At 45.6% G+C, this 26415-nt stretch overlaps 2 protein-coding genes across 2 annotated transcripts in view; one reads left to right on the top strand and one right to left on the bottom strand.

Moving 5' to 3' along the window:
* Positions 1-16769, bottom strand: part of LOC109886739 (LEM domain nuclear envelope protein 2) — a 30718-nt gene extending 13949 nt beyond the window's left edge. Inside the window, exons 1-3 of the mRNA XM_031817555.1 lie at positions 15200-16769; positions 3467-3507; positions 691-760 (exon numbers count right to left, since the gene is read on the bottom strand). Coding sequence (XP_031673415.1) covers positions 691-760; positions 3467-3507; positions 15200-16730 — 1642 coding nt within the window. The 5' untranslated portion in view covers positions 16731-16769. The remainder of the gene's footprint in view (positions 1-690; positions 761-3466; positions 3508-15199) is intronic.
* A 1394-nt stretch (positions 16770-18163) lies between these two features.
* LOC109886733 (wnt inhibitory factor 1-like) overlaps positions 18164-26415 on the top strand; it is a 49513-nt gene continuing 41261 nt past the window's right edge. The window contains exons 1-2 of the mRNA XM_031817554.1: positions 18164-18826; positions 19056-19195. Of these exons, the coding sequence (XP_031673414.1) occupies positions 18679-18826; positions 19056-19195 (288 nt within the window). The 5' untranslated portion in view covers positions 18164-18678. The remainder of the gene's footprint in view (positions 18827-19055; positions 19196-26415) is intronic.

Here is a 26415-nt window from a genome sequence, read left to right as displayed (position 1 = left end):
TTATAAACCTAGAGAGAGGAACCAGGCTCTGAGGGGTGGCCAGTCCTCTTCTGGCTGTACCAGGTGGAGATTATAAACCTAGAGAGGAACCAGGCTCTGAGAGGAGGCCAGTCCCCTTCTAGCTGTACCAGGTGGAGATTATAAACCTAGAGAGGAACCAGGCTCTGAGAGGAAGCCAGTCCTCTTCTGGCTGTACCAGGTGGAGATTATAAACCTAGAGAGGAACCAGGCTCTGAGAGGAGGCCAGTCCTCTTCTGGCTGTACCAGGTGGAGATTATAAACCTAGAGAGGAACCAGGCTCTGAGAGGAGGCCAGTCCCTTTCTAGCTGTACCAGGTGGAGATTATAAACCTAGAGAGGAACCAGGCTCTGAGGGGTGGCCAGTCCTCTTCTGGCTGTGCCAGGTGGAGATTATAAACCTAGAGAGAGGAACCAGGCTCTGAGGGGTGGCCAGTCCCCTTCTGGCTGTACCAGGTGGAGATTATAAACCTAGAGAGGAACCAGGCTCTGAGAGGAGGCCAGTCCCCTTCTAGCTGTACCAGGTGGAGATTATAAACCTAGAGAGAGGAACCAGGCTCTGAGAGGAAGCCAGTCCTCTTCTGGCTGTACCAGGTGGAGATTAAAAACCTAGACAGAGGAACCAGGCTCTGAGAGGAGGCCAGTCCTCTTCAGATCCTTTCTTAAAACATACCAGCAATATGAGCCAGGTGGTCGTGAAGGTTGAGGAGGAGTTTCAGAATGGTGTCCTTCTCCGTCTTGTCCTGAAATCCATAAAATATCAAGTCAATATTTTAGTTTCAGACGTCTGTCAATACAACATGTAGAGCTAAAATGCATATTTAATTAATTCATTTAATTCATTTAAATGTAACACAGATAATTAAACGTTTATTCATTTAAATGTAACACAGATAATTAAATGTTCTCCAGGTAAATGCTCATGTGTGGCAGAATAAAATATATTGTTTCATGTAGACTACTATATATAATCTATACATCTTTCAGTCCTTTACGTTACAATATAATCCCAGCCCCTCGTAGGAGAGCCTGTTGTCTTTTGGTAGGCCGTCATTATAAATAAGAATGTTTTCTTAACTGACTTGTCTAGTTAAATAAAAGGTTAAATTAAATACAAATAAACAATATCACTGTATTTGCTAGTAGGGCCTCAAACAAACGTTTTGGTCAACCATATACATATCTAACAGCAACTCAGATTTTCCGCCAAAATTACACAAATAAAAACCCCCAGGTAAGCTTTAAAGTTAATTAAAAAATATATATATTACTAATCAGACTGTTGCTTAATTTCATGAAATATTTTGTGACTTTACTAAAATATGTAAATATGTAACCGGACCCTTTTTAAAGGGTGGGAGGTTACCGCGGTAACCTCGTGTTATGTTTGTTACCAGGGAGACAGAGAGTCAGACGAGCAGCCGCCGTCACCTTGTCTTGAAACTCAAAACGTAGAAGGAAAAAAAAAAAAAAACTAAGCTTGTGAACAAGACAAAAATGTAAAAACAGACAAGAAATACGAGAACAAAAGTCTGACTTTTAAGTAAGACTTTAATTTTCAAGTCAATTTGACCCGAGTGCTACTGCAGCTTTATTTACCAATAAAATGACATATTTGACTATTTCTATTGTTTGCACTGTGAAGTCCTGACCCACCTGCCAACGTGGCCGGTGGAAGAGACGTCTTCTTCCCCGCCAACGCCAAAACCTAATCGATAATGTCTCTCCGCAGAACGCAGTAACTACACGACGCACCCCACTACGCCTCACTTATTAAAACGCTGTTGCCCACTGCCATTGAGGCTACTATAGCTCCCCCTCTGGCCCACACTCCAGCACAGCAGGTGGCGCTAATGCACCAACATTAGATGCCAACCACCGAAAAAAACCAGAATAAAAAAACACAGAAGGAGGCTGCTAACGAGCTAGGCTAGGGGGACACGGGTAACATGGGTAACACAGGGTCCTTCGACCCCAGCCAGCAGAGCACCGCTTTCCCACAGTTCTGTTTACTTTTATGGGTTGGAAATTCAACAACAAAAAAAAAGAGTCACTCGCACACCTGAGCATCTTTTTTTTGCAGGTGCCTGGTAACAGTTGAACAAGGTGAAGGAATAAGGAAACTGCTCTTGATAATATCACTGATCTTTAATAAGCTTTACGTATGAGCTGTGTGCGGTTTCCTTCAACTTTAACGGGTTGGGGAGTCGCTAGCTAGTGTCGCCAGCCCGACTCCTTAACGGGTTGGGGAGTCGCTAGCTAGTGTCGCCAGCCCGACTCCTTAACGGGTTGGGAAGTCGCTAGCTAGTGTCGCCAGCCCGACTCTTTAACGGGTTGGGAAGTCGCTAGCTAGTGTCGCCAGCACCAACTCTTTAACGGGTTGGGGAGTCGCTAGCTAGTGTCGCCAGCCCGACTCTTTAACGGGTTGGGAAGTCGCTAGCTAGTGTCGCCAGCCCAACTCTTTAACGGGTTGGGAAGTTGCTAGCTAGTGTCGCCAGCCCAACTCTTTAACGGGTTGGGAAGTCGCTAGCTAGTGTCGCCAGCCCAACTCTTTAACGGGTTGGGGAGTCACTAGCTAGTGTCGCCAACCCGACTCTTTAACGGGTTGGGGAGTCACTAGCTAGTGTCGCCAACCCGACTCTTTAACGGGTTGGGGAGTCGCTAGCTAGTGTCGCCAGCCCGACTCCTTAACGGGTTGGGAAGTCGCTAGCTAGTGTCGCCAGCCCGACTCTTGCGTGGCCCTACCGGGTAGTGATTACCCTCGTCGTAATGTTAAAATAACTGGGGGAAAAGCAGTGCTCCCGCAGGCAGGGGAGAAGGACAGTGTGTGCCAGTGTCCTAGCTAGCTAGCAGCCTCAATGTCAGTGGGCGCGGCATGTAGTGGGAGGGAGAGCCGTGTAGTGGGAGGGAGGCCGTGTAGTGGGAGGCCGTGTAGTGGGAGGCCGTGTAGTGGGAGGGGGTGGACCGTGTATTGGGAGGGGGGGGACCGTGTAGTGGGAGGCCATGTAGTGGGAGGGGGGGACCGTGTAGTGGGAGGCCGTGTAGTGGGAGGGGGGGACCGTGTAGTGGGAGGCCGTGTAGTGGGAGGGGGGGACCGTGTAGTGGGAGGCCGTGTAGTGGGGGGGGACAGTGTAGTGGGAGGGGGGGGACCGTGTAGTGGGAGGCCGTGTAGTGGGAGGGGGGGGACCGTGTAGTGGGAGGCCGTGTAGTGGGAGGGGGGGACCGTGTAGTGGGAGGGCCGTGTAGTGGGAGGGGGGGACTGTGTAGTGGGAGGGGGGGACCGTGTAGTGGGAGGGGGGGGTCATGTAGTGCCGTGTAGTGCACCGTTTTGTAAGGGCCCAGAATGCAGTGGGCGGTCTGCAGATGTTCATGTTCGGTCCTGATTGCTAGACTATGACACAAACTTCGGTCTTTAGACTAGGGCCAAAATTATAAGAAAATATACTTACATAAGAACTGTCAAACTCGCTGCCAAACGGGTGGTTCTTAACTGAGGAAAGAACAAAAATACAGACATTATCATCCAACCACGCCCTTTCATCCAACCACTCCCCTTTCATCCAACCACGCCCCTTTCATCCAACCACACCCCTTTCATCCAACATTTGAAACACAGGGGACAATAATGACAGACAGTAAATGAATACATCACAGAAATATGGTCTTTCATAACCTGGCGTCGTTAACCTGGCGTCGTTAACGGCGTAGGTAACCTGGCGTAGTTAACCTGGCGTAGTTAACCTGGCGTAGTTAACCTGGCGTAGGTAACCTGGCGTAGGTAACCTGGCGTCGTTAACCTAGCGTCGTTAACCTAGCGTCGTTAACCTAGCGTAGTTAACCTAGCGTAGGCCGTCATTGTAAATAAGAATTTGTTCTTAACTGGCTTGCCTAGTTAAATTAAGGTTAAATAAAAAATAAAGAGTGAGGGTTGAGGAGAGAGAGAAGAGCAGACATCACAGTGAGGGTTGAGGAGAGAGAAGAGCAGACATCACAGTGAGGGTTGAGGAGAGAGAAGAGCAGACGGTCACAGTGAGGGTTGAGGAGAGAGAAGAGCAGACATCACAGTGAGGGTTGAGGAGAGAGAAGAGCAGACGGTCAACAGTGAGGGTTGAGGAGAGAGAAGAGCAGACATCACAGTGAGGGTTGAGGAGAGAGAGAAGAGCGGACGGTCACAGTGAGGGTTGAGGAGAGAGAAGAGCAGACATCACAGTGAGGGTTGAGGAGAGAGAGAAGAGCGAAGAGCAGACGGTCACAGTGAGGGTTAAGGAGAGAGAGAAGAGCAGACATCACAGTGAGGGTTGAGGAGAGAGAAGAGCAGACAGTCACAGTGAGGGTTGAGGAGAGAGAAGAGCAGACGGTCACAGTGAGGGTTAAGGAGAGAGAGAAGAGCAGACATCACAGTGAGGGTTGAGGAGAGAGAGAAGAGCAGACATCACAGTGAGGGTTGAGGAGAGAGAGAAGAGCAGACGATCACAGTGAGAATTGAGGAGAGAGAGGAGAGCAGACATCACAGTGAGAATTGAGGAGAGAGAAGAGCAGACATCACAGTGAGGGTTGAGGAGAGAGAGAGAAGCAGACATCACAGTGAGGGTTGAGGAGAGAGAGAGAAGCAGACATCACAGTGAGGGTTGAGGAGAGAGCAGAGCAGACATCACAGTGAGGGTTGAGGAGAGAGAGAGAGAAGCAGACATCACAGTGAGGGTTGAGGAGAGAGAGAGAGAAGCAGACATCACAGTGAGGGTTGAGGAGAGAGAGAGAAGCAGACATCACAGTGAGGGTTGAGGAGAGAGAGAAGAGCAGACGATCACAGTGAGAATTGAGGAGAGAGCAGAGCAGACATCACAGTGAGGGTTGAGGAGAGAGAAGAGCAGACATCACAGTGAGGGTTGAGGAGAGAGTGAAGAGCAGACGATCAACAGCGAGGGTTGAGGAGAGAGCAGAGCAGACATCACAGTGAGGATTGAGGAGAGAGCAGAGCAGACATCACAGTGAGGGTTGAGGAGAGAGAGAGAGAAGCAGACATCACAGTGAGGGTTGAGGAGAGAGAGAGAAGCAGACATCACAGTGAGGGTTGAGGAGAGAGAGAAGAGCAGACGATCAACAGCGAGGGTTGAGGAGAGAGAAGAGCAGACGTCACAGTGAGGGTTGAGGAGAGAGAAGAGCAGACATCACAGTGAGGGTTGAGGAGAGAGAGAAGCAGACATCACAGTGAGGGTCGGGGAGAGAGAGGTGAGGGTTGAGGAGAGAGAAGAGCAGACATCACAGTGAGGGTTGAGGAGAGAGAGAAGCAGACATCACAGTGAGGGTCGAGGAGAGAGAAGAGCAGACATCACAGTGAGGGTTGAGGAGAGAGCAGACATCACAGTGAAGGTTGAGGAGGGAGCAGACATCACAGTGAGGGTTGAGGAGAGAGAAGAGCAGACGGTCAACAGTGAGGGTTGAGGAGAGAGAAGAGCAGACATCACAGTGAGGGTTGAGGAGAGAGAGAAGAGCGGACGGTCACAGTGAGGGTTGAGGAGAGAGAAGAGCAGACATCACAGTGAGGGTTGAGGAGAGAGAGAAGAGCGAAGAGCAGACGGTCACAGTGAGGGTTAAGGAGAGAGAGAAGAGCAGACATCACAGTGAGGGTTGAGGAGAGAGAAGAGCAGACAGTCACAGTGAGGGTTGAGGAGAGAGAAGAGCAGACGGTCACAGTGAGGGTTAAGGAGAGAGAGAAGAGCAGACATCACAGTGAGGGTTGAGGAGAGAGAGAAGAGCAGACATCACAGTGAGGGTTGAGGAGAGAGAGAAGAGCAGACGATCACAGTGAGAATTGAGGAGAGCAGACATCACAGTGAGAATTGAGGAGAGAGAAGAGCAGACATCACAGTGAGGGTTGAGGAGAGAGAGAGAAGCAGACATCACAGTGAGGGTTGAGGAGAGAGAGAGAAGCAGACATCACAGTGAGGGTTGAGGAGAGAGCAGAGCAGACATCACAGTGAGGGTTGAGGAGAGAGAGAGAGAAGCAGACATCACAGTGAGGGTTGAGGAGAGAGAGAGAGAAGCAGACATCACAGTGAGGGTTGAGGAGAGAGAGAGAAGCAGACATCACAGTGAGGGTTGAGGAGAGAGAGAAGAGCAGACGATCACAGTGAGAATTGAGGAGAGAGCAGAGCAGACATCACAGTGAGGGTTGAGGAGAGAGAAGAGCAGACATCACAGTGAGGGTTGAGGAGAGAGTGAAGAGCAGACGATCAACAGCGAGGGTTGAGGAGAGAGCAGAGCAGACATCACAGTGAGGATTGAGGAGAGAGCAGAGCAGACATCACAGTGAGGGTTGAGGAGAGAGAGAGAGAAGCAGACATCACAGTGAGGGTTGAGGAGAGAGAGAGAAGCAGACATCACAGTGAGGGTTGAGGAGAGAGAGAAGAGCAGACGATCAACAGCGAGGGTTGAGGAGAGAGAAGAGCAGACGTCACAGTGAGGGTTGAGGAGAGAGAAGAGCAGACATCACAGTGAGGGTTGAGGAGAGAGAGAAGCAGACATCACAGTGAGGGTCGGGGAGAGAGAGGTGAGGGTTGAGGAGAGAGAAGAGCAGACATCACAGTGAGGGTTGAGGAGAGAGAGAAGCAGACATCACAGTGAGGGTCGAGGAGAGAGAAGAGCAGACATCACAGTGAGGGTTGAGGAGAGAGCAGACATCACAGTGAAGGTTGAGGAGGGAGCAGACATCACAGTGAGGGTTGAGGAGAGAGCAGACATCACAGTGAGGGTTGAGGAGGGAGCAGACGGTTGTGTCACACGTGAGTCACTGTCTGAACACGAGACTGGATGCAGACCAACATTAGCAGGGCTGTGGTGAGCTAGTGAGTGTGAGCATTGTACACACACACACACACACACACACACACACACACACACACACACACACACACACACACACATATTATTATCTTAAAGCATTCATTAAAGTAGTGGGTGTTACATTAACACATTAACAACGCTACAGACGCTAGCCAATGGGGTCTGTCCATAACAGCCCTCTATTCCCTACGTAGTGCACTACTTGGAGAACAGAGCCCTGTATATGACTCATACCAAATTCATATGATTCATGCATGAGTTCGACCCATTTAATTTCAAATGGGGTCAACTGAGAGCTCTGGGCGTCTGCAGTTCAAACAGCATTTCGCAACGTGCATTGTTTTATATATATATTTACTTGGCAGTGCCCTTCACTCTGTGGATGATTTGCATGATTTACAATACAGTCATCAGCCGACTACCAGCAGCAGCCTGATCCGGTCTGCTGAAGTGAAGAGCTTCTATTTATCAGCCTAGCTAGTGTCTAATCCAACAGGGACAGGAACTGGAGGAACCTAGCTAGTGTCTAATCCAACAGGGACAGGAGCTGGAGGAACCTAGCTAGTGTCTAATCCAACAGGGACAGGAGCTGGAGGAACCTAGCTAGTGTCTAATCCAACAGGGACAGGAGCTGGAGGAACCTAGCTAGTGTCTAATCCAACAGGGACAGGAGCTGGAGGAACCTAGCTAGTGTCTAATCCAACAGGGACAGGAGCTGGAGGAACCTAGCTAGTGTCTAATCCAACAGGGACAGGAGCTGGAGGAACCTAGCTAGTGTCTAATCCAACAGGGACAGGAGCTGGAGGAACCTAGCTAGTGTCTCATCCAACAGGAGCTGGAGGAACCTAGCTAGTGTCTAATCCAACAGGACCAGAGGGAGCTGGAGGAACCTAGCTAGTGTCTAATCCAACAGGGACAGGAACTGGAGGAACCTAGCTAGTGTCTAATCCAACAGGAACAGGAGCTGGAGGAACCTAGCTAGTGTCTAATCCAACAGGGACAGGAGCTGGAGGAACCTAGCTAGTGTCTAATCCAACAGGGACAGGAGCTGGAGGAACCTAGCTAGTGTCTAATCCAACAGGGACAGGAGCTGGAGGAACCTAGCTAGTGTCTAATCCAACAGGGACAGGAGCTGGAGGAACCTAGCTAGTGTCTAATCCAACAGGGACAGGAACTGGAGGAACCTAGCTAGTGTCTAATCCAACAGGGACAGGAACTGGAGGAACCTAGCTAGTGTCTAATCCAACAGGGACAGGAGCTGGAGGAACCTAGCTAGTGTCTAATCCAACAGGGACAGGAGCTGGAGGAACCTAGCTAGTGTCTAATCCAACAGGGACAGGAGCTGGAGGAACCTAGCTAGTGTCTAATCCAACAGGGACAGGAACTGGAGGAACCTAGCTAGTGTCTAATCCAACAGGGACAGGAGCTGGAGGAACCTAGCTAGTGTCTAATCCAACAGGGACAGGAACTGGAGGAACCTAGCTAGTGTCTAATCCAACAGGAACAGGAGCTGGAGGAACCTAGCTAGTGTCTAATCCAACAGGGACAGGAGCTGGAACAACCTAGCTAGTGTCTCATCCAACAGGGACAGGAGCTGGAGGAACCTAGCTAGTGTCTCATCCAACAGGGACAGGAACTGGAGGAACCTAGCTAGTGTCTAATCCAACAGGGACAGGAACTGGAGGAACCTAGCTAGTGTCTCATCCAACAGGGACAGGAACTGGAGGAACCTAGCTAGTGTCTAATCCAACAGGGACAGGAGCTGGAGGAACCTAGCTAGTGTCTAATCCAACAGGAACAGGAGCTGGAGGAACCTAGCTAGTGTCTAATCCAACAGGGACAGGAGCTGGAACAACCTAGCTAGTGTCTAATCCAACAGGGACAGGAGCTGGAGGAACCTAGCTAGTGTCTAATCCAACAGGGACAGGAGCTGGAGGAACCTAGCTAGTGTCTAATCCAACAGGGACAGGAACTGGAGGAACCTAGCTAGTGTCTAATCCAACAGGGACAGGAGCTGGAGGAACCTAGCTAGTGTCTAATCCAACAGGGACAGGAGCTGGAGGAACCTAGCTAGTGTCTAATCCAACAGGGACAGGAGCTGGAGGAACCTAGCTAGTGTCTAATCCAACAGGAACAGGAGCTGGAGGAACCTAGCTAGTGTCTCATCCAACAGGGACAGGAGCTGGAGGAACCTAGCTAGTGTCTCATCCAACAGGACCAGAGGGAGCTGGAACAACCTAGCTAGTGTCTAATCCAACAGGAACAGGAGCTGGAGGAACCTAGCTAGTGTCTCATCCAACAGGGACAGGAGCTGGAGGAACCTAGCTAGTGTCTAATCCAACAGGGACAGGAGCTGGAGGAACCTAGCTAGTGTCTAATCCAACAGGGACAGGAGCTGGAGGAACCTAGCTAGTGTCTAATCCAACAGGGACAGGAACTGGAGGAACCTAGCTAGTGTCTAATCCAACAGGGACAGGAGCTGGAGGAACCTAGCTAGTGTCTCATCCAACAGGGACAGGAACTGGAGCAACCTAGCTAGTGTCTAATCCAACAGGAACAGGAGCTGGAGGAACCTAGCTAGTGTCTCATCCAACAGGGACAGGAGCTGGAGGAACCTAGCTAGTGTCTAATCCAACAGGGACAGGAGCTGGAGGAACCTAGCTAGTGTCTAATCCAACAGGGACAGGAGCTGGAGGAACCTAGCTAGTGTCTCATCCAACAGGACCAGAGGGAGCTGGAACAACCTAGCTAGTGTCTCATCCAACAGGGACAGGAACTGGGGGAACCTAGCTAGTGTCTAATCCAACAGGGACAGGAGCTGGAGGAACCTAGCTAGTGTCTAATCCAACAGGGACAGGAGCTGGAGGAACCTAGCTAGTGTCTAATCCAACAGGGACAGGAGCTGGAGGAACCTAGCTAGTGTCTAATCCAACAGGAGCTGGAGGAACCTAGCTAGTGTCTAATCCAACAGGGACAGGAGCTGGAACAACCTAGCTAGTGTCTAATCCAACAGGGACAGGAGCTGGAGGAACCTAGCTAGTGTCTAATCCAACAGGGACAGGAGCTGGAGGAACCTAGCTAGTGTCTCATCCAACAGGACCAGAGGGAGCTGGAGGAACCTAGCTAGTGTCTAATCCAACAGGAACAGGAGCTGGAGGAACCTAGCTAGTGTCTAATCCAACAGGGACAGGAGCTGGAGCAACCTAGCTAGTGTCTAATCCAACAGGGACAGGAGCTGGAGGAACCTAGCTAGTGTCTAATCCAACAGGGACAGGAGCTGGAGGAACCTAGCTAGTGTCTCATCCAACAGGGACAGGAGCTGGAGGAACCTAGCTAGTGTCTAATCCAACAGGGACAGGAGCTGGAGGAACCTAGCTAGTGTCTAATCCAACAGGAACAGGAGCTGGAGCAACCTAGCTAGTGTCTAATCCAACAGGGACAGGAGCTGGAGGAACCTAGCTAGTGTCTAATCCAACAGGGACAGGAGCTGGAGGAACCTAGCTAGTGTCTAATCCAACAGGGACAGGAGCTGGAGCAACCTAGCTAGTGTCTAATACAACAGGGACAGGAGCTGGACCAACCTAGCTAGTGTCTAATCCAACAGGAACAGGAGCTGGAACAACCTAGCTAGTGTCTAATCCAACAGGGACAGGAGCTGGAGGAACCTAGCTAGTGTCTAATCCAACAGGGACAGGAGCTGGAGGAACCTAGCTAGTGTCTACCGCCTGCTGCACCTACTAACAGAGCAGTAAGTGTGGTTGGGGTGTGTGTGTCCTAGACAGGGGAAATCACTGGTCACTCTGTACTTCCTGCTCTGCTCCTCATCTGCATCTCAAATGTACATTTTACAAACATTTGAGTCATTTAACAGACACTCTTATCCAGAGAGACTTACAGTAGTGAGTCATTTAGCAGACGCTCTTATCCAGAGAGACTTAAAGTCGTGAGTCATTTAGCAGACGCTCGTATCCAGAGAGACTTACAGTAGTGAGTCATTTAGCTGATTCTCTTATCCAGAGAGACTTACAGGAGCGATTCGGGTTAAGTGACTTGCTCAAGGGCACCGACAGATTTTTCCACCTAGTTGGCTTGGGGATTCGAACCAGCGACCTTTCGCTTACTGGCCCAATGCTCTTAACCGCTAGGCTACCTGCCGCTGGCACCCGATTCCCTATGTTAGACCAGGGCACGTAGGGAATAGTGTGACATTTGGAAGCAATCCCAGCTCCCTGCTCTGGCCTGCTCCAGTCTCCCCTCCCCCCGGCCTGCCCCAGTCTCCTCTCCCCCCGGCCTGCCCCAGTCTCCTCTCCCCCCCGGCCTGCCCCAGTCTCCTCTCCCCCCCGGCCTGCCCCAGTCTCCTCTCCCCCCCGGCCTGCCCCAGTCTCCTCTCCCCCCCGGCCTGCCCCAGTCTCCCCTCCCCCCGGCCTGCCCCAGTCTCCTCTCCCCCCGGCCTGCCCCAGTCTCCTCTCCCCCCCGGCCTGCCCCAGTCTCCTCTCCCCCCCGGCCTGCCCCAGTCTCCTCTCCCCCCCGGCCTGCCCCAGTCTCCTCTCCCCCCCGGCCTGCCCCAGTCTCCTCTCCCCCCCGGCCTGCCCCAGTCTCCTCTCCCCCCCAGTCTCGTCTCCCCCCTGGCCTGCCCCAGTCTCTGCTGTGACGTAACACCACCACTCTGTCTCAGACACCGCCCATTATTCAACAGTCACTTGCCCTCCCCACATGAAATGCTTCCTATACAGAGAGCTGGTAGTGAACGGTTTCATTATAATGAATGAAAACCTGTAGGCACGAATTTGTCTAAAATACACAATGGTTGGGGGTACATATATATGCATGTACTGAGAAACTAACTGCACTGTAAAATGCTGCTGAATGGGATCATTGAATATTTCATGTGTTTTGTGGCTTTGACAGCACTCACTGGTGCAGTTGTGAGGTAGCATAAGAGTGTAGCTGCAGTGTCCAGACAGGCATAGGCATCTTCCACTGCTGATTTGGCTAATGCTAGTCATTTGCTTAGGTCTATAGGTTTAAATAGCTCACAGTAAATACTACAGTATCTGTATTAAAAAGGCTTTCATCGAGTCATTTCTATGAGCATACTCTGAAACACACACAGTGGGGTTGAACGGGCTAGTGGGGGCCGATCGTTCGCTACGGAAGCCAACGGATGGAGGTAGCCGTCTATGCTGACATGCTAAAATGTCTGCTGTGCCCTCCACAAAGAAGAAGTGTCCCTCTATGTAGAATGATGATGTAGGACTTCCTGTCTCTGAAGGTGTGAATGGGGGGGGGGGGGGGGGCGACGACACAACAACTGCTAAACCTGCTTCTTTACACACCAAACGAGTCCTGTGAAATCATATTTTTTTTTTTTAGGCATAAACATTTAGGTTCCCTGCAGCGATTTTCTGCTAAGAGGCAAATAACTGATTTTGATGTCAGACAACGAGTGACTCTGTGCAGAACACACAAAAAAACACATCATGTACTGTAGTGTTAACTATGGGAAATCATTTCTGGGGTGTACATGTTTTACATATCTTCTTACTGTCTCCTCGCTGAATTAAAACATTTATCAATTTCTAAATATGTGACTAGCAATTAAAAACTTCTGTTAGATTGTTTTCACATTACAATGTCCATTGCACAAGGTGAAAAAAAGTCTGGCCATCCTATGTGTTAAGCAGTATCTAGACAGTCAGTCACTAATAATCCTGTATAAAGCAGTATCTAGACAGTCAGTCACTAATAATCCTGTATAAAGCAGTATCTAGACAGTCAGTCACTAATAATCCTGTATAAAGCAGTATCTAGACAGTCAGTCACTAATAATCCTGTATAAAGCAGTATCTAGACAGTCAGTCACTAATAATCCTGTATAAAGCAGTATCTAGACAGTCAGTCACTAATAATCCTATGTGTTAAGCAGTATCTAGACAGTCAGTCACTAATAATCCTGTATAAAGCAGTATCTAGACAGTCAGTCACTAATAATCCTGTATACAGCAGTATCTAGACAGTCAGTCACTAATAATCCTGTATAAAGCAGTATCTAGACAGTCAGTCACTAATAATCCTGTATAAAGCAGTATCTAGACAGTCAGTCACTAATAATCCTGTATAAAGCAGTATCTAGACAGTCAGTCACTAATAATCCTGTATAAAGCAGTATCTAGACAGTCAGTCACTAATAATCCTGTATAAAGCAGTATCTAGACAGTCAGTCACTAATAATCCTGTATAAAGCAGTATCTAGACAGTCAGTCACTAATAATCCTGTATAAAGCAGTATCTACACAGTCAGTCACTAATAATCCTGTATAAAGCAGTATCTAGACAGTCAGTCACTAATAATCCTGTATAAAGCAGTATCTAGACAGTCAGTCACTAATAATCCTGTATAAAGCAGTATCTAGACAGTCAGTCACTAATAATCCTGTATAAAGCAGTATCTAGACAGTCAGTCACTAATAATCCTGTATAAAGCAGTATCTAGACAGTCAGTCACTAATACTCCTATGTGTAAAGCAGTATCTAGACAGTCAGTCACTAATAATCCTGTGTATAAAGCAGTATCTAGACAGTCAGTCACTAATAATCCTGTTTAAAGCAGTATCTAGACAGTCAGTCACTAATAATCCTGTATAAAGCAGTATCTAGACAGTCAGTCACTAATAATCCTATGTGTTAAGCAGTATCTAGACAGTCAGTCACTAATAATCCTATGTGTTAAGCAGTATCTAGACAGTCAGTCACTAATAATCCTATGTGTTAAGCAGTATCTAGACAGTCAGTCACTAATAATCCTGTATAAAGCAGTATCTAGACAGTCAGTCACTAATAATCCTGTATAAAGCAGTATCTAGACAGTCAGTCACTAATAATCCTGTATAAAGCAGTATCTAGACAGTCAGTCACTAATACTCCTATGTGTAAAGCAGTATCTAGACAGTCAGTCACTAATAATCCTGTGTATAAAGCAGTATCTAGACAGTCAGTCACTAATAATCCTGTTTAAAGCAGTATCTAGACAGTCAGTCACTAATAATCCTGTATAAAGCAGTATCTAGACAGTCAGTCACTAATAATCCTATGTGTTAAGCAGTATCTAGACAGTCAGTCACTAATAATCCTGTATAAAGTAGTATCTAGACAGTCAGTCACTAATAATCCTGTATAAAGCAGTATCTAGACAGTCAGTCACTAATAATCCTATGTATAAAGCAGTATCTAGACAGTCAGTCACTAATAATCCTGTATAAAGCAGTATCTAGACAGTCAGTCACTAATAATCCTATGCGTTAAGCAGTATCTAGACAGTCAGTCACTAATAATCCTATGTGTTAAGCAGTATCTAGACAGTCAGTCACTAATAATCCTGTATAAAGCAGTATCTAGACAGTCAGTCACTAATAATCCTGTATAAAGCAGTATCTAGACAGTCAGTCACTAATAATCCTATGTGTTAAGCAGTATCTAGACAGTCAGTCACTAATAATCCTGTATAAAGCAGTATCTAGACAGTCAGTCACTAATAATCCTGTATAAAGCAGTATCTAGACAGTCAGTCACTAATAATCCTATGTGTTAAGCAGTATCTAGACAGTCAGTCACTAATAATCCTATGTGTTAAGCAGTATCTAGACAGTCAGTCACTAATAATCCTGTATAAAGTAGTATCTAGACAGTCAGTCACTAATAATCCTATGTGTTAAGCAGTATCTAGACAGTCAGTCACTAATAATCCTGTATAAAGCAGTATCTAGACAGTCAGTCACTAATAATCCTGTATAAAGCAGTATCTAGACAGTCAGTCACTAATAATCCTGTTTAAAGCAGTATCTAGACAGTCAGTCACTAATAATCCTGTATAAAGCAGTATCTAGACAGTCAGTCACTAATAATCCTGTATAAAGCAGTATCTAGACAGTCAGTCACTAATAATCCTGTATAAAGCAGTATCTAGACAGTCAGTCACTAATAATCCTATGTGTTAAGCAGTATCTAGACAGTCAGTCACTAATAATCCTGTATAAAGCAGTATCTAGACAGTCAGTCACTAATAATCCTGTATAAAGCAGTATCTAGACAGTCAGTCACTAATAATCCTGTATAAAGCAGTATCTAGACAGTCAGTCACTAATATTACAAAATACCTGGGCTGGTTATCAATCAGTTTTAAATATTGATATTATACTGCAATTTGGAAGCAAACTGAAGCTTTATACAATGCTACAATTGAACAGTAAACCTAACCACAGAATGATGGATTGGATTGAGAGACAAAACACTACTAGCTAGCTATGTTTAGGAAGTTACAGTTGACTAGGCTGGATACTTACCGACAACATCGACCTCAGAGGCTCCAGACCCCCTCATCCGGAGATACATGAGGCCGAGTAGGAGGAAGAACAGGCAGGCGGCCATGAGCAGGAACATGGACAGGTAGTGGGCACTGAACCCCCAACCACCGGTGGACGACCCCACCTCCTCCCGCTTGAATTGCTGGAGCAGCTCATCCTCCGGTACCGTGTGCTTCTGCTTGAGACTCGACTGGCTGTAGGCATGGTTGGGACCGCTATGATTTGAATGGTTGGGTCGGTAAGTAGCGGATAGACTGTTGTAGTTGGAGAATCGCGGTCTCAGGCCGATGCTGAATCGGCTGCTGCTGGTGGCGCCATCCCCGCTGTCGATGTGGTTTTTGTTGTAGGCGGAAGACGGGGAATTGTTGCCGCTGCTTTCCCCGGGGCTGCCGCGGTCGCTCTCCCCCATCACAGCCGACACGTAGATGGTCCCCCTGGGGTAATGGCGTCGCAGCAAGCTCCCGCTCAGGGACGATTCACCGGGGCTTCGCTTCTTTCCCTCTTCCTCTTCCTCCTCCTCCCCCCGGCCTCCCATCATGTCTAGTCGACTCCTACTAGCGCCAGGCGTGTCGTTTAGCCTGATTGCCATGCCGCCAGTCGTTTCCTGTCCGTTCTCTGACCCCCTGGCACTTCTGTAGGGAGACGGCTTGGAGGAGTGACTCCGTCTGGAGTAGTGTTGCTGTAAGCGCCGGTCTCGTTGAAGGTCCTGCCCAGATATAATCCCCCCTTCTTCCTCTTCCTCCGAATCTGAGTAATCACCGACTTTCTTACTACTGGCGTTCAGTGAGTAAGACGCCCTGTTCCCATTCAGAGACCGACTGTCTCTCTCCGTCTCCCCTTGAAAATCGTCGTCTTCTTCGGGCTCTTCGTCGTAACCCTTCACTTCCGCGGCCCGCGAGACCTCGAGGCTCGATTTTCCCCGGTCCACCCAATCGAGAGAACCGGGTCCGCTTCTCCTCCCCTCCAGCAGCCCGGAGGGAGAGGAGTTGTTACTGCTGGTACTCACAGCGACTCCCAGGCTCTTCCGAGTGGCGGTAGCAGCTCCCGTTGTAGGCCTGATCTGTTGTTGTTGATACGCGGAACCTCGGTCTCTCCTACCGCTGTGGTTCGCTCCTCGTTTTTTCTTCGGGTCCTCTACGTCCGATTCGTCCGAACTAAAACCCAATACGAACTTCCCCGCTCCACCAGTTCGCTTTTCGTTCAGGACCGGTCGACCACCGGGGCTCCGGGGCGTGACGTCACGGCTAGCTGGCCTGGCTCCGCATCCCGAAGCTCCCGCCGCCGCCGCTGTGTAGCTGCCGTTACCACCGCTACTACTGTTGTTGTTGATACTGCCGCTGTTTCGGTTTTTCCCCGCTCTGGTTCCTCCTTTCTGTTGTTGTTCCTCACGTAGTTTCTTTAGTTTTTTCAAATAAACCGGTCTCGTATTCTCGGAGACCGGGCCTGGAGTGAATCCAAAGCTCTTTAACTCAGAGAAAAGCTCATCGTCCGTTAGCTGCGCCGTCGCCATCTTTACTCGGAGGGGGGGAAAAAAAACTCAAAGCTGTAACGGAAGTGACGAACTAATAGTAAAAAAAATCCAAATATAACCGTATCCTGAGTCAGTCAGCTGTCTACAGGCAGGGGGCAGGCGTCTCAATGAGCTGCTATAAGAACAGTCACGTATAATAGTAGGTTATATCTAGTGTCTGACAGAGTTGTAAAATGCGTCGTTTTATAAACATATTGTTTTATGTGAATATTGATTTTGGAGTTTTACCTCGTATTGGAGGCTAAAGGTTGATCCAATCAAATACATGGTTGGTGATTTTCAGCATCGAGCTGTAGATTCGATGTTTGTTTAGTCACGTAGTCAGAGTCGCAGATGTAGTTTCAGTGTACAGTGAAATACTTAAGCGCCCGAGCTCCAACGGCGCATAATTCCTGTAATAGTCTATAGGAATCTATAGCCCATTATTTATTGTGTATTGTGAGTACTGTAGACTGTTTTTGCATAAACCACCTAACGATATGGTAAAAGGCCTAGTACATTTTATTTATTTATTTTTGTATTTCACATTTTATTTAACCAAGTAGGCTCGCTGAGAGAGAACAAGTTCTCATTTACAACTACGACCTGGCCAAGATTAAGCAAAGCAGTGCGACACGAACAACAACACAGAGTTACACATGGAATAAACAAACATACAGTCAATAATACAGTAGAAAAACTCTATATATAATGTGTGCATACATACTGTATGAGACTGTCTTGTCACCTTACATACATACTGTAGGCATGTCATGTCACCTTTAGACCAGATGAGGGTATGGTTATGTGTGGAATTAGGGTTGTAGGAAAGGCAGTCTACATTCATTGGAAGTTCACAAATAAGAATTTCATGATTAATACAGGTTATAGGTCTACTGGTTTGAAACATTCTATTTTAGGAGTTTTTTTAATGGAAAAAAATTACATATATTTTTTTAATGTAACTTTCATTTAACTAGGGAAGTCATTAATTAATTAATTAAGAATGAAAAAAAAAATTATACTCAGTGTAGCCTATGGCATTTGTTCTTCCGTAATCTAGTGATATTGATTTGATATATTTAATCATGAATAACACCAATTGTCATTGACAAAACTCTGTTGGAATGCAATAAAATAACACGTCTGGCATTTCTGCATTTCTCGCCCGTTTCCACTCGAACAGCTCAGTATTACCATCCTGTAGAATATGGGCACCAGGTGACATACCACAATCTGAAGTGTTTATCTTGGAGAGTTTTATGGGCCTTATAAGACAAAGACCACACAGAGAGATGATTTGTCTTGAAGCCCCCCCCCGTCCCCCGTCCCCCCGTCCCTCCACCCTTTTCCTCTTTCTATTTTGGATGCTTGAATTGAGTCAGTGCAACAAACACATGTTTGTTTTATGAGAATAGGTCCGCTAGCTACATCATGCAATTCTCATCGCCATGTGAATATTTTGTAGGCTATAATTTATAATGATTGTTATGTTTTTTTTTTACTGGGATTCGTCAGAAAAACGGATGTGTGGGTAAAAATAAAATGAAAAAATAAAATCAGGGAAAGATTAGACCCCTACTCAGACCAAGAAATAAGTATTTATAGTGCAAGTTGTTTGTCAACATGTTACGTCATTTACTTCCTATCGCGTTAATCAATAGGCAGGCATAGCCTAACTAAATGTGCACCAACTCTTTACTTCCCATGTCCCACTGCGCCACCGTGTGGCCACATACCCTCCCTGCAGCGCCCGCTGTGTACAAGTAGCTTGCAACGTAGCGCAGGCGTCTCACTGTCAATGAAAGAGGCTCACTCACGGCATACCAGACTTGAGTACAGTGGCAAACCCAGCATACACAGGACACACAATTGAACTACGAGGAGAGCCGAACGGAGATACATTTACAATTGAACAGGGTTAGATTTGAGAGGCTTGCAACTCAGGATGGCTACCGAGACAGCCTCTGTTCTTCTGTCCCCCATCAAAACGTGCTTCCTTCTACTTTTGGGTGGTTTGATGTCCAAAGCTGCGCAGGAGCAGCAGGGAAGTTTGTACATGTGGATTGATGCCAACCAAGCCAGAATCCTAATTGGTAAGTAGCGTTTATTTTTTAATTAATCCAATGTTACAGTGTCACTTGAATTAGCTTATTAAATATTAAATATGTATTATAACTTTAACTTTAAAGGTTAAAGGGATGAGTTACAAACACTGGGACCCCTATTATATTGGACTGAGTTAAACTTTGTAGACACCCCCATGCGCTTTCGCGTGTGTTTTTAAATGCTCTTGTTGAAATGTCAGTGTGTGTTATTGTGCAGGTTTTGAGGAGGATATCTTGATCGTGTCAGAGGGAAAGATGGCTCCATTCACAACGGACTTCAGAAAGGCCCAGCAGAGGATGCCTGCGATACCTGTCAATATCCAGAACGTCAACTTCACCTGGCAAGCTACTGAACAGGTAGGAGACGGTGATAGGGTCACATTTGCCTATAGGCCTACTTTCATTTGAAAAGAGGAAAATGTGTGTATTTGATTCCATCTATTGTAATACTTTTAGTGGTCATCGATAGGCTTTATCAAAGGCTATTGATCTGAGAACATGCGCGTAATTGTAGCCAGTGCGCAATGCGGTGACTAGTGCGCAATTCTATATGGCGATAAGGCTGCAATTCATTTTGTTTTTAGAAAATAATGATAAAGGTTGTTTTTTTTATTTTGAATCGATAGGTTAATAGCCAATGTTTAGTATGCATTGATTACCCACATTATGCATTTAAAAAACGAACTTCAAATGAAGAATGTCTTTGAAATGATTGTCTCGGTAAAGATCAATAAACTAGACAAGAGCCACTGACTATCCTCCACACTTAAAACCTTCATTCAAAAACTAGTCCACATTTCTTCTGAACTATTGTTTCTCACGCTTTCCCTACATCAAAGGCCCAATTCTGATCAAACAACCTCGCCATTTTTTATGTTTAAAAAGAAGCCTATGCGCGCGGTAGCAGTAGATGATTGATTTTAAAAGAGATTTAGCTTGAGCTCTCTGACCAGTTTCCTTTTTTTAATATTGTAATTCCCATCTCTTGCGGTATTTTACACGTCGGTGTCGTGGACCTGCCGCCACGGATCAAAGCGCCGGGGCGCCGCCAGGCCGCATCTAGGACATGTGCAAAACATCTGGTCCATCTGCGCTTTTGAAAACATTGGTCAAATTCTCAGACGCGTGCCAGACCCATCCCGCGTTCTTTATTGGAACTGAGAAGGAGAAGAAGGTTCCATTTGGAATCGCTTTTTTGCAATGGTGTCCTTGTTCATAAGCTTTGTTATGAGAACAGCTTTGGGAATAACAGTCAAAATTATTTTATTACACACAAAAAAAAAGCCTTTCAAACAAGTCTTCTCTCTCATATAAGTGATCTGGTAACCTACTGTTGAGGCCACTGGACAATATTGACATTTATGTATAACACACATAAAACGGTTATGAACTATTGATGGTAATCATGTAATGAGGATGCAAATGGACCCTCTTTTATGTTCAAAGACATTGAGCTTCATGAAGACTTCACAAGGAGCCTAGGCTATATTTATTTATTCATTCATTCATTTATATACAGTACCAGTCAAAAGGTTTGGACACACCGACTCATTCAAGGGTTTTTCTTAATTTTTTTACTATTTTCTACATTGTAGAATAATAGTGAAGACATCAAAACTATGAAATAACACATATGGAATCATGTAGTAACCAAAAATAGTGTTAAACAAATCAATATAAAATTCTTGAAATTTTCTAGATTGACTGATCTTCGTGTCTTAAAGTAAAGATGGACTGTCATTGCTCTTTGCTTATTTGAGCTGTTCTTGCCATAATATGGACTTGGTCTTTTACCAAATTGGGCTATCTTCTACCTTGTCACAACACAACTGATTGGCTCAAACGCATTAAGAAGGAAAGAAATTCCACAAATCAACTTTTAAGAAGGCATACCTGTTAATTAAAATAATTCCAGGTGACTACCTCATGAAGCTGGTTGAGAGAGTGCCAAGAGTGTGCAAAGCTGTCATCAAGGCAAAGGGTGACTACTTTGAAGAATATAAAATATATTTTGATTTGTTTAACACTATTTTTGGTTACTACATGATTCCATATGTGTTATTTCATAGTTTTGATGTCTTCACTATTATTCTACAATGTAGAAAATTGTTTTTTAAAAATTAAGAAAAACCCTTGAATGAGTAGGTGTGTCCAAACTTTTGACTGGTACTGTACATATATATACTTTTTGGGGTTGCATGCGACTATTACAACAGGTGTAGGTAGACCTTACAGTGAAAATGCTTACTGATGAGCCCTTAACCAACAGGTGTAGGTAGACCTTAATAACCAACAGGTGTAGGTAGACCTTAATAACCAACAGGTGTAGGTAGACCTTAATAACCAACAGGTATAGGTAGACCTTAATAACCAACAGGTGTAGGTAGACCTTAATAACCAACAGGTGTAGGTAGACCTTAATAACCAACAGGTGTAGGTAGACCTTAATAACCAACAGGTGTAGGTAGACCTTAATAACCAACAGGTGTAGGTAGACCTTACAGTGAAAATGCTTACTGATGAGCCCTTAATAACCAACAGGTGTAGGTAGACCTTAATAACCAACAGGTGTAGGTAGACCTTAATAACCAACAGGTGTAGGTAGACCTTAATAACCAACAGGTGTAGGTAGACCTTACAGTGAAAATGCTTACTGATGAGTCCTTAACCAACAGGTGTAGGTAGACCTTAATAACCAACAGGTGTAGGTAGACCTTAATAACCAACAGGTGTAGGTAGACCTTAATAACCAACAGGTGTAGGTAGACCTTAATAACCAACAGGTGTAGGTAGACCTTAATAACCAACAGGTGTAGGTAGACCTTAATAACCAACAGGTGTAGGTAGACCTTAATAACCAACAGGTGTAGGTAGACCTTAATAACCAACAGGTGTAGGTAGACCTTAATAACCAACAGGTGTAGGTAGACCTTAATAACCAACAGGTGTAGGTAGACCTTACAGTGAAAATGTTTACTGATGAGCCCTGAACCTACAGGTGTAGGTAGACCTTAATAACCAACAGGTGTAGGTAGACCTTAATAACCAACAGGTGTAGGTAGACCTTAATAACCAACAGGTGTAGGTAGACCTTAATAACCAACAGGTGTAGGTAGACCTTAATAACCAACAGGTGTAGGTAGACCTTAATAACCAACAGGTGTAGGTAGACCTTAATAACCAACAGGTGTAGGTAGGGTAGACCTTAATAACCAACAGGTGTAGGTAGACCCTTAATAAACCAACAGGTGTAGGTAGACCTTAATAACCAAACAGGTGTAGGTAGACCTTAATAACCAACAGGTGTAGGTAGACCTTAATAACCAACAGGTGTAGGTAGACCTTAATAACCAACAGGTGTAGGTAGACCTTAATAACCAACAGGTGTAGGTAGACCTTACAGTGAAAATGCTTACTGATGAGCCCTAATAACCAACAGGTTGTAGGTAGACCTTAAATAACCAACAGGTGTAGGTAGACCTTAATAACCAACAGGTGTAGGTAGAACTTAATAACCAACAGGTGTAGGTAGACCTTAATAACCAACAGGTGTAGGTAGACCTTAATAACCAACAGGTGTAGGTAGACGCTTAATAACCAACAGGTGTAGGTAGACCTTACAGTGAAAATGTTTACTGATGAGCCCTGAACCAACAGGTGTAGGTAGACCTTAATAACACAGGTGTAGGTAGACCTAATAACCAACAGGTGTAGGTAGACCTTAATAACCAACAGGTGTAGGTAGACCTTAATAACCAACAGGTGTAGGTAGACCTTAATAACCAACAGGTGTAGGTAGACCTTAATAACCAACAGGTGTAGGTAGACCTTAATAACCAACAGGTGTAGGTAGACCTTAATAACCAACAGGTGTAGGTAGACCTTACAGTGAAAATGTTTACTGATGAGCCCTGAACCTACAGGTGTAGGTAGACCTTAATAACCAACAGGTGTAGGTAGACCTTAATAACCAACAGGTGTAGGTAGACCTTAATAACCAACAGGTGTAGGTAGACCTTAATAACCAACAGGTGTAGGTAGACCTTAATAACCAACAGGTGTAGGTAGACCTTAATAACCAACAGGTGTAGGTAGACCTTAATAACCAACAGGTGTAGGTAGACCTTACAGTGAAAATGCTTACTGATGAGCCCTTAATAACCAACAGGTGTAGGTAGACCTTAATAACCAACAGGTGTAGGTAGACCTTAATAACCAACAGGTGTAGGTAGAACTTAATAACCAACAGGTTGTAGGTAGACCTTAATAACCAACAGGTGTAGGTAGACCTTAATAACCAACAGGTGTAGGTAGACCTTAATAACCAACAGGTGTAGGTAGACCTTACAGTGGAAAATGTTTACTGATGAGCCCTGAACCAACAGGTGTAGGTAGACCTTAATAACCAACAGGTGTAGGTAGACCTTAATAACCAACAGGTGTAGGTAGACCTTAATAACCAACAGGTGTAGGTAGACATTAATAACCAACAGGTGTAGGTAGACCTTAATAACCAACAGGTGTAAGGTAGACCTTAATAACCAACAGGTGTAGGTAGACCTTACAGTGAAAATGTTTACTGATGAGCCCTGAACCAACAGGTGTAGGTAGACCTTAATAACCAACAGGTGTAGGTAGACCTTAATAACCAACAGGTGTAGGTAGACCTTAATAACCAACAGGTGTAGGTAGACCTTAATAACCAACAGGTGTAGGTAGACCTTAATAACCAACAGGTGTAGGTAGACCTTAATAACCAACAGGTGTAGGTAGACCTTAATAACCAACAGGTGTAGGTAGACCTTAATAACCAACAGGTGTAGGTAGACCTTAATAACCAACAGGTGTAGGTAGACCTTAATAACCAACAGGTGTAGGTAGACCTTAATAACCAACAGGTGTAGGTAGACCTTAATAACCAACAGGTGTAGGTAGACCTTACAGTGAAAATGTTTACTGATGAGCCCTGAACCTACAGGTGTAGGTAGACCTTAATAACCAACAGGTGTAGGTAGACCTTAATAACCAACAGGTGTAGGTAGACCTTAATAACCAACAGGTGTAGGTAGACCTTAATAACCAACAGGTGTAGGTAGACCTTAATAACCAACAGGTGTAGGTAGACCTTAATAACCAACAGGTGTAGGTAGACCTTAATAACCAACAGGTGTAGGTAGACCTTACAGTGAAAATGCTTACTGATGAGCCCTTAATAACCAACAGGTGTAGGTAGACCTTAATAACCAACAGGTGTAGGTAGACCTTAATAACCAACAGGTGTAGGTAGAACTTAATAACCAACAGGTGTAGGTAGACCTTAATAACCAACAGGTGTAGGTAGACCTTAATAACCAACAGGTGTAGGTAGACCTTAATAACCAACAGGTGTAGGTAGACCTTACAGTGAAAATGTTTACTGATGAGCCCTGAACCAACAGGTGTAGGTAGACCTTAATAACCAACAGGTGTAGGTAGACCTTAATAACCAACAGGTGTAGGTAGACCTTAATAACCAACAGGTGTAGGTAGACCTTAATAACCAACAGGTGTAGGTAGACCTTAATAACCAACAGGTGTAGGTAGACCTTAATAACCAACAGGTGTAGGTAGACCTTAATAACCAACAGGTGTAGGTAGACCTTACAGTGAAAATGTTTACTGAGGAGCTCTTAACCAACAAAAAAATGAACATAAGAACACGATTGTTTAAGAGCCCATAAAACGGCAGCCATCTTTTATTCAAGGCAGGGGACCCACCAGCTCTGTGGGCCCATGCGAATGTCATCGATGTCGATTTTTTTACATTTTTTAAAATTAATAAATAATTTTGACAGTAACCCTCAAAACAAAATCATTCATAAACCGTTTTAATTTCCATATGTACTAGGAAGCTTAAGTGTATGTTTCTTGGGCTTCAGGAATGTAACTGAAACAATGAAAAAAGGAAAACTGATTGAAAGTATAAGGGGATATCAGTGAACAAACGCCGTGATCGAAGCTACGAAGACGCCCGTGCAGTGAGTGAAGCTTACTCAGGTGTTCAAACAGGCTGGGCTGGATGAACAGCGCTCTAGCTCTGCCACCTTTCACCGCGGATGCGGAAGTGCGATATCGGTGTATGCGGTGGATTGAGACGTATCAAATGCAAAAAAAATAAAAAATAATAAGATATCTCTATTTTTAAATTGATGGGTTTTGATGGGAATTTTTTTGGTATTGTTATTAATTAGATCGACACACGGCTGCGTCAATCGACTGTCAAGTATTAAGGGACGGGCCGTTACCGTGGTAACAACACTCTGTGTCAGCGTCAGATGAGAAGTTCCGTGTCTCTTCACTAGCAGCAGAGAGTTGCAGCAAACTCAAAACTAATATTGAAAAACAACCTAGCATATGTGAACAAAAACGATGGAACTAGCCAAGAAACACCAGGGGACTGAAAGATCTGATAGACTGGTTGTTTCTATTGGGGATTTTCAAATGAGTAATTTTCCCTATTTTACTCATGTTTGTTTTAAACTTTTTATATTTTTATGTCTGTTTTGAGTAACCCTTGTCAACTCAGTCACCGATGGAGTCAATATTTGTGTTATTCGGGAAAAATATTTGAGTCTACTGCACTATGCCACTGCAGAGTGACAAATCATTTCTGAATCATGACTGAATGATAATCTTGAAAGGGTTTAAAGGCACCAGTATTGTCCTCTGAAAACACAAATAAACCATCATCGTTTGGATTGTGGAATATCCCCTACATCCATAGAAGATAGGAAGAGAGATGGGAAACACTGTCTGTCCATAATGATACACTATTCCCTATAGAGTGCACTACTTTTACATCCATAGAAGATAGGAAGAGAGATAGGAAACACTGTCTGTCCATAATGACACACTATTCCCTATATAGTGCACTACTTTTGACCAGAGCGAGGAATAGGGTGCCATTTGGGACACAGACCTTGTGTTGAGAGAGCATTGTTCCCCTGCCACGTGAAGGGCCTGTCTCTGTCAGGAGGAATCCCAGGGGCCCCAGGGGCCACGCGCTACATTGTTATTAGGTCACAGAGCCATGACCTCACCGCTCCCTGGGTGGGAGGCCCCTGGACCACAGTGCCATTCCTTCTAGAAAGATCACCCTTTTCTCTGCCTCACCCTCTTCTCCTCCCCCTCGTCGCCTTCTCCTCCTCTTCTCCTCATCCTCTTCACCCTCTTTACCCTCTTCTTCTCCACTTCACCCTCTTCTCCTCCTCTTTACCCTCTTCTCCTCCTCTTTACACTCTCCTCCTCCTCTTCACCTTCTCCTCCTCTTCACCCTCTTCTCCTCCTCTTCACCCTCTTCTCCTCCTCTTTACCCTCTTCTCCTCTTCTTCACCCTCTTCTCCTCCTCTTTACCCTCTTCTCCTCCTCTTCACCTTCTCCTCCTCTTTACCCTCTTCTCCTCTTCTTCACCCTCTTCTCCTCCTCTTTACCCTCTTCTTCTCCTCCTCTTTACCCTCTTCTCCTCCTCTTTACCCTCTTCTCCTCCTCTTCACCCTCTTCCCCCCCGTTACCCTCTTGTCCTCCTCTTTACCCTCTTC

The sequence above is a fragment of the Oncorhynchus kisutch genome, unplaced genomic scaffold, assembly GCF_002021735.2.
Source record: "Oncorhynchus kisutch isolate 150728-3 unplaced genomic scaffold, Okis_V2 scaffold1070, whole genome shotgun sequence".
NCBI classification, from domain to species: Eukaryota; Metazoa; Chordata; class Actinopteri; order Salmoniformes; family Salmonidae; genus Oncorhynchus; species Oncorhynchus kisutch.
This window is presented reverse-complemented; position numbering and strand designations above follow the sequence as displayed.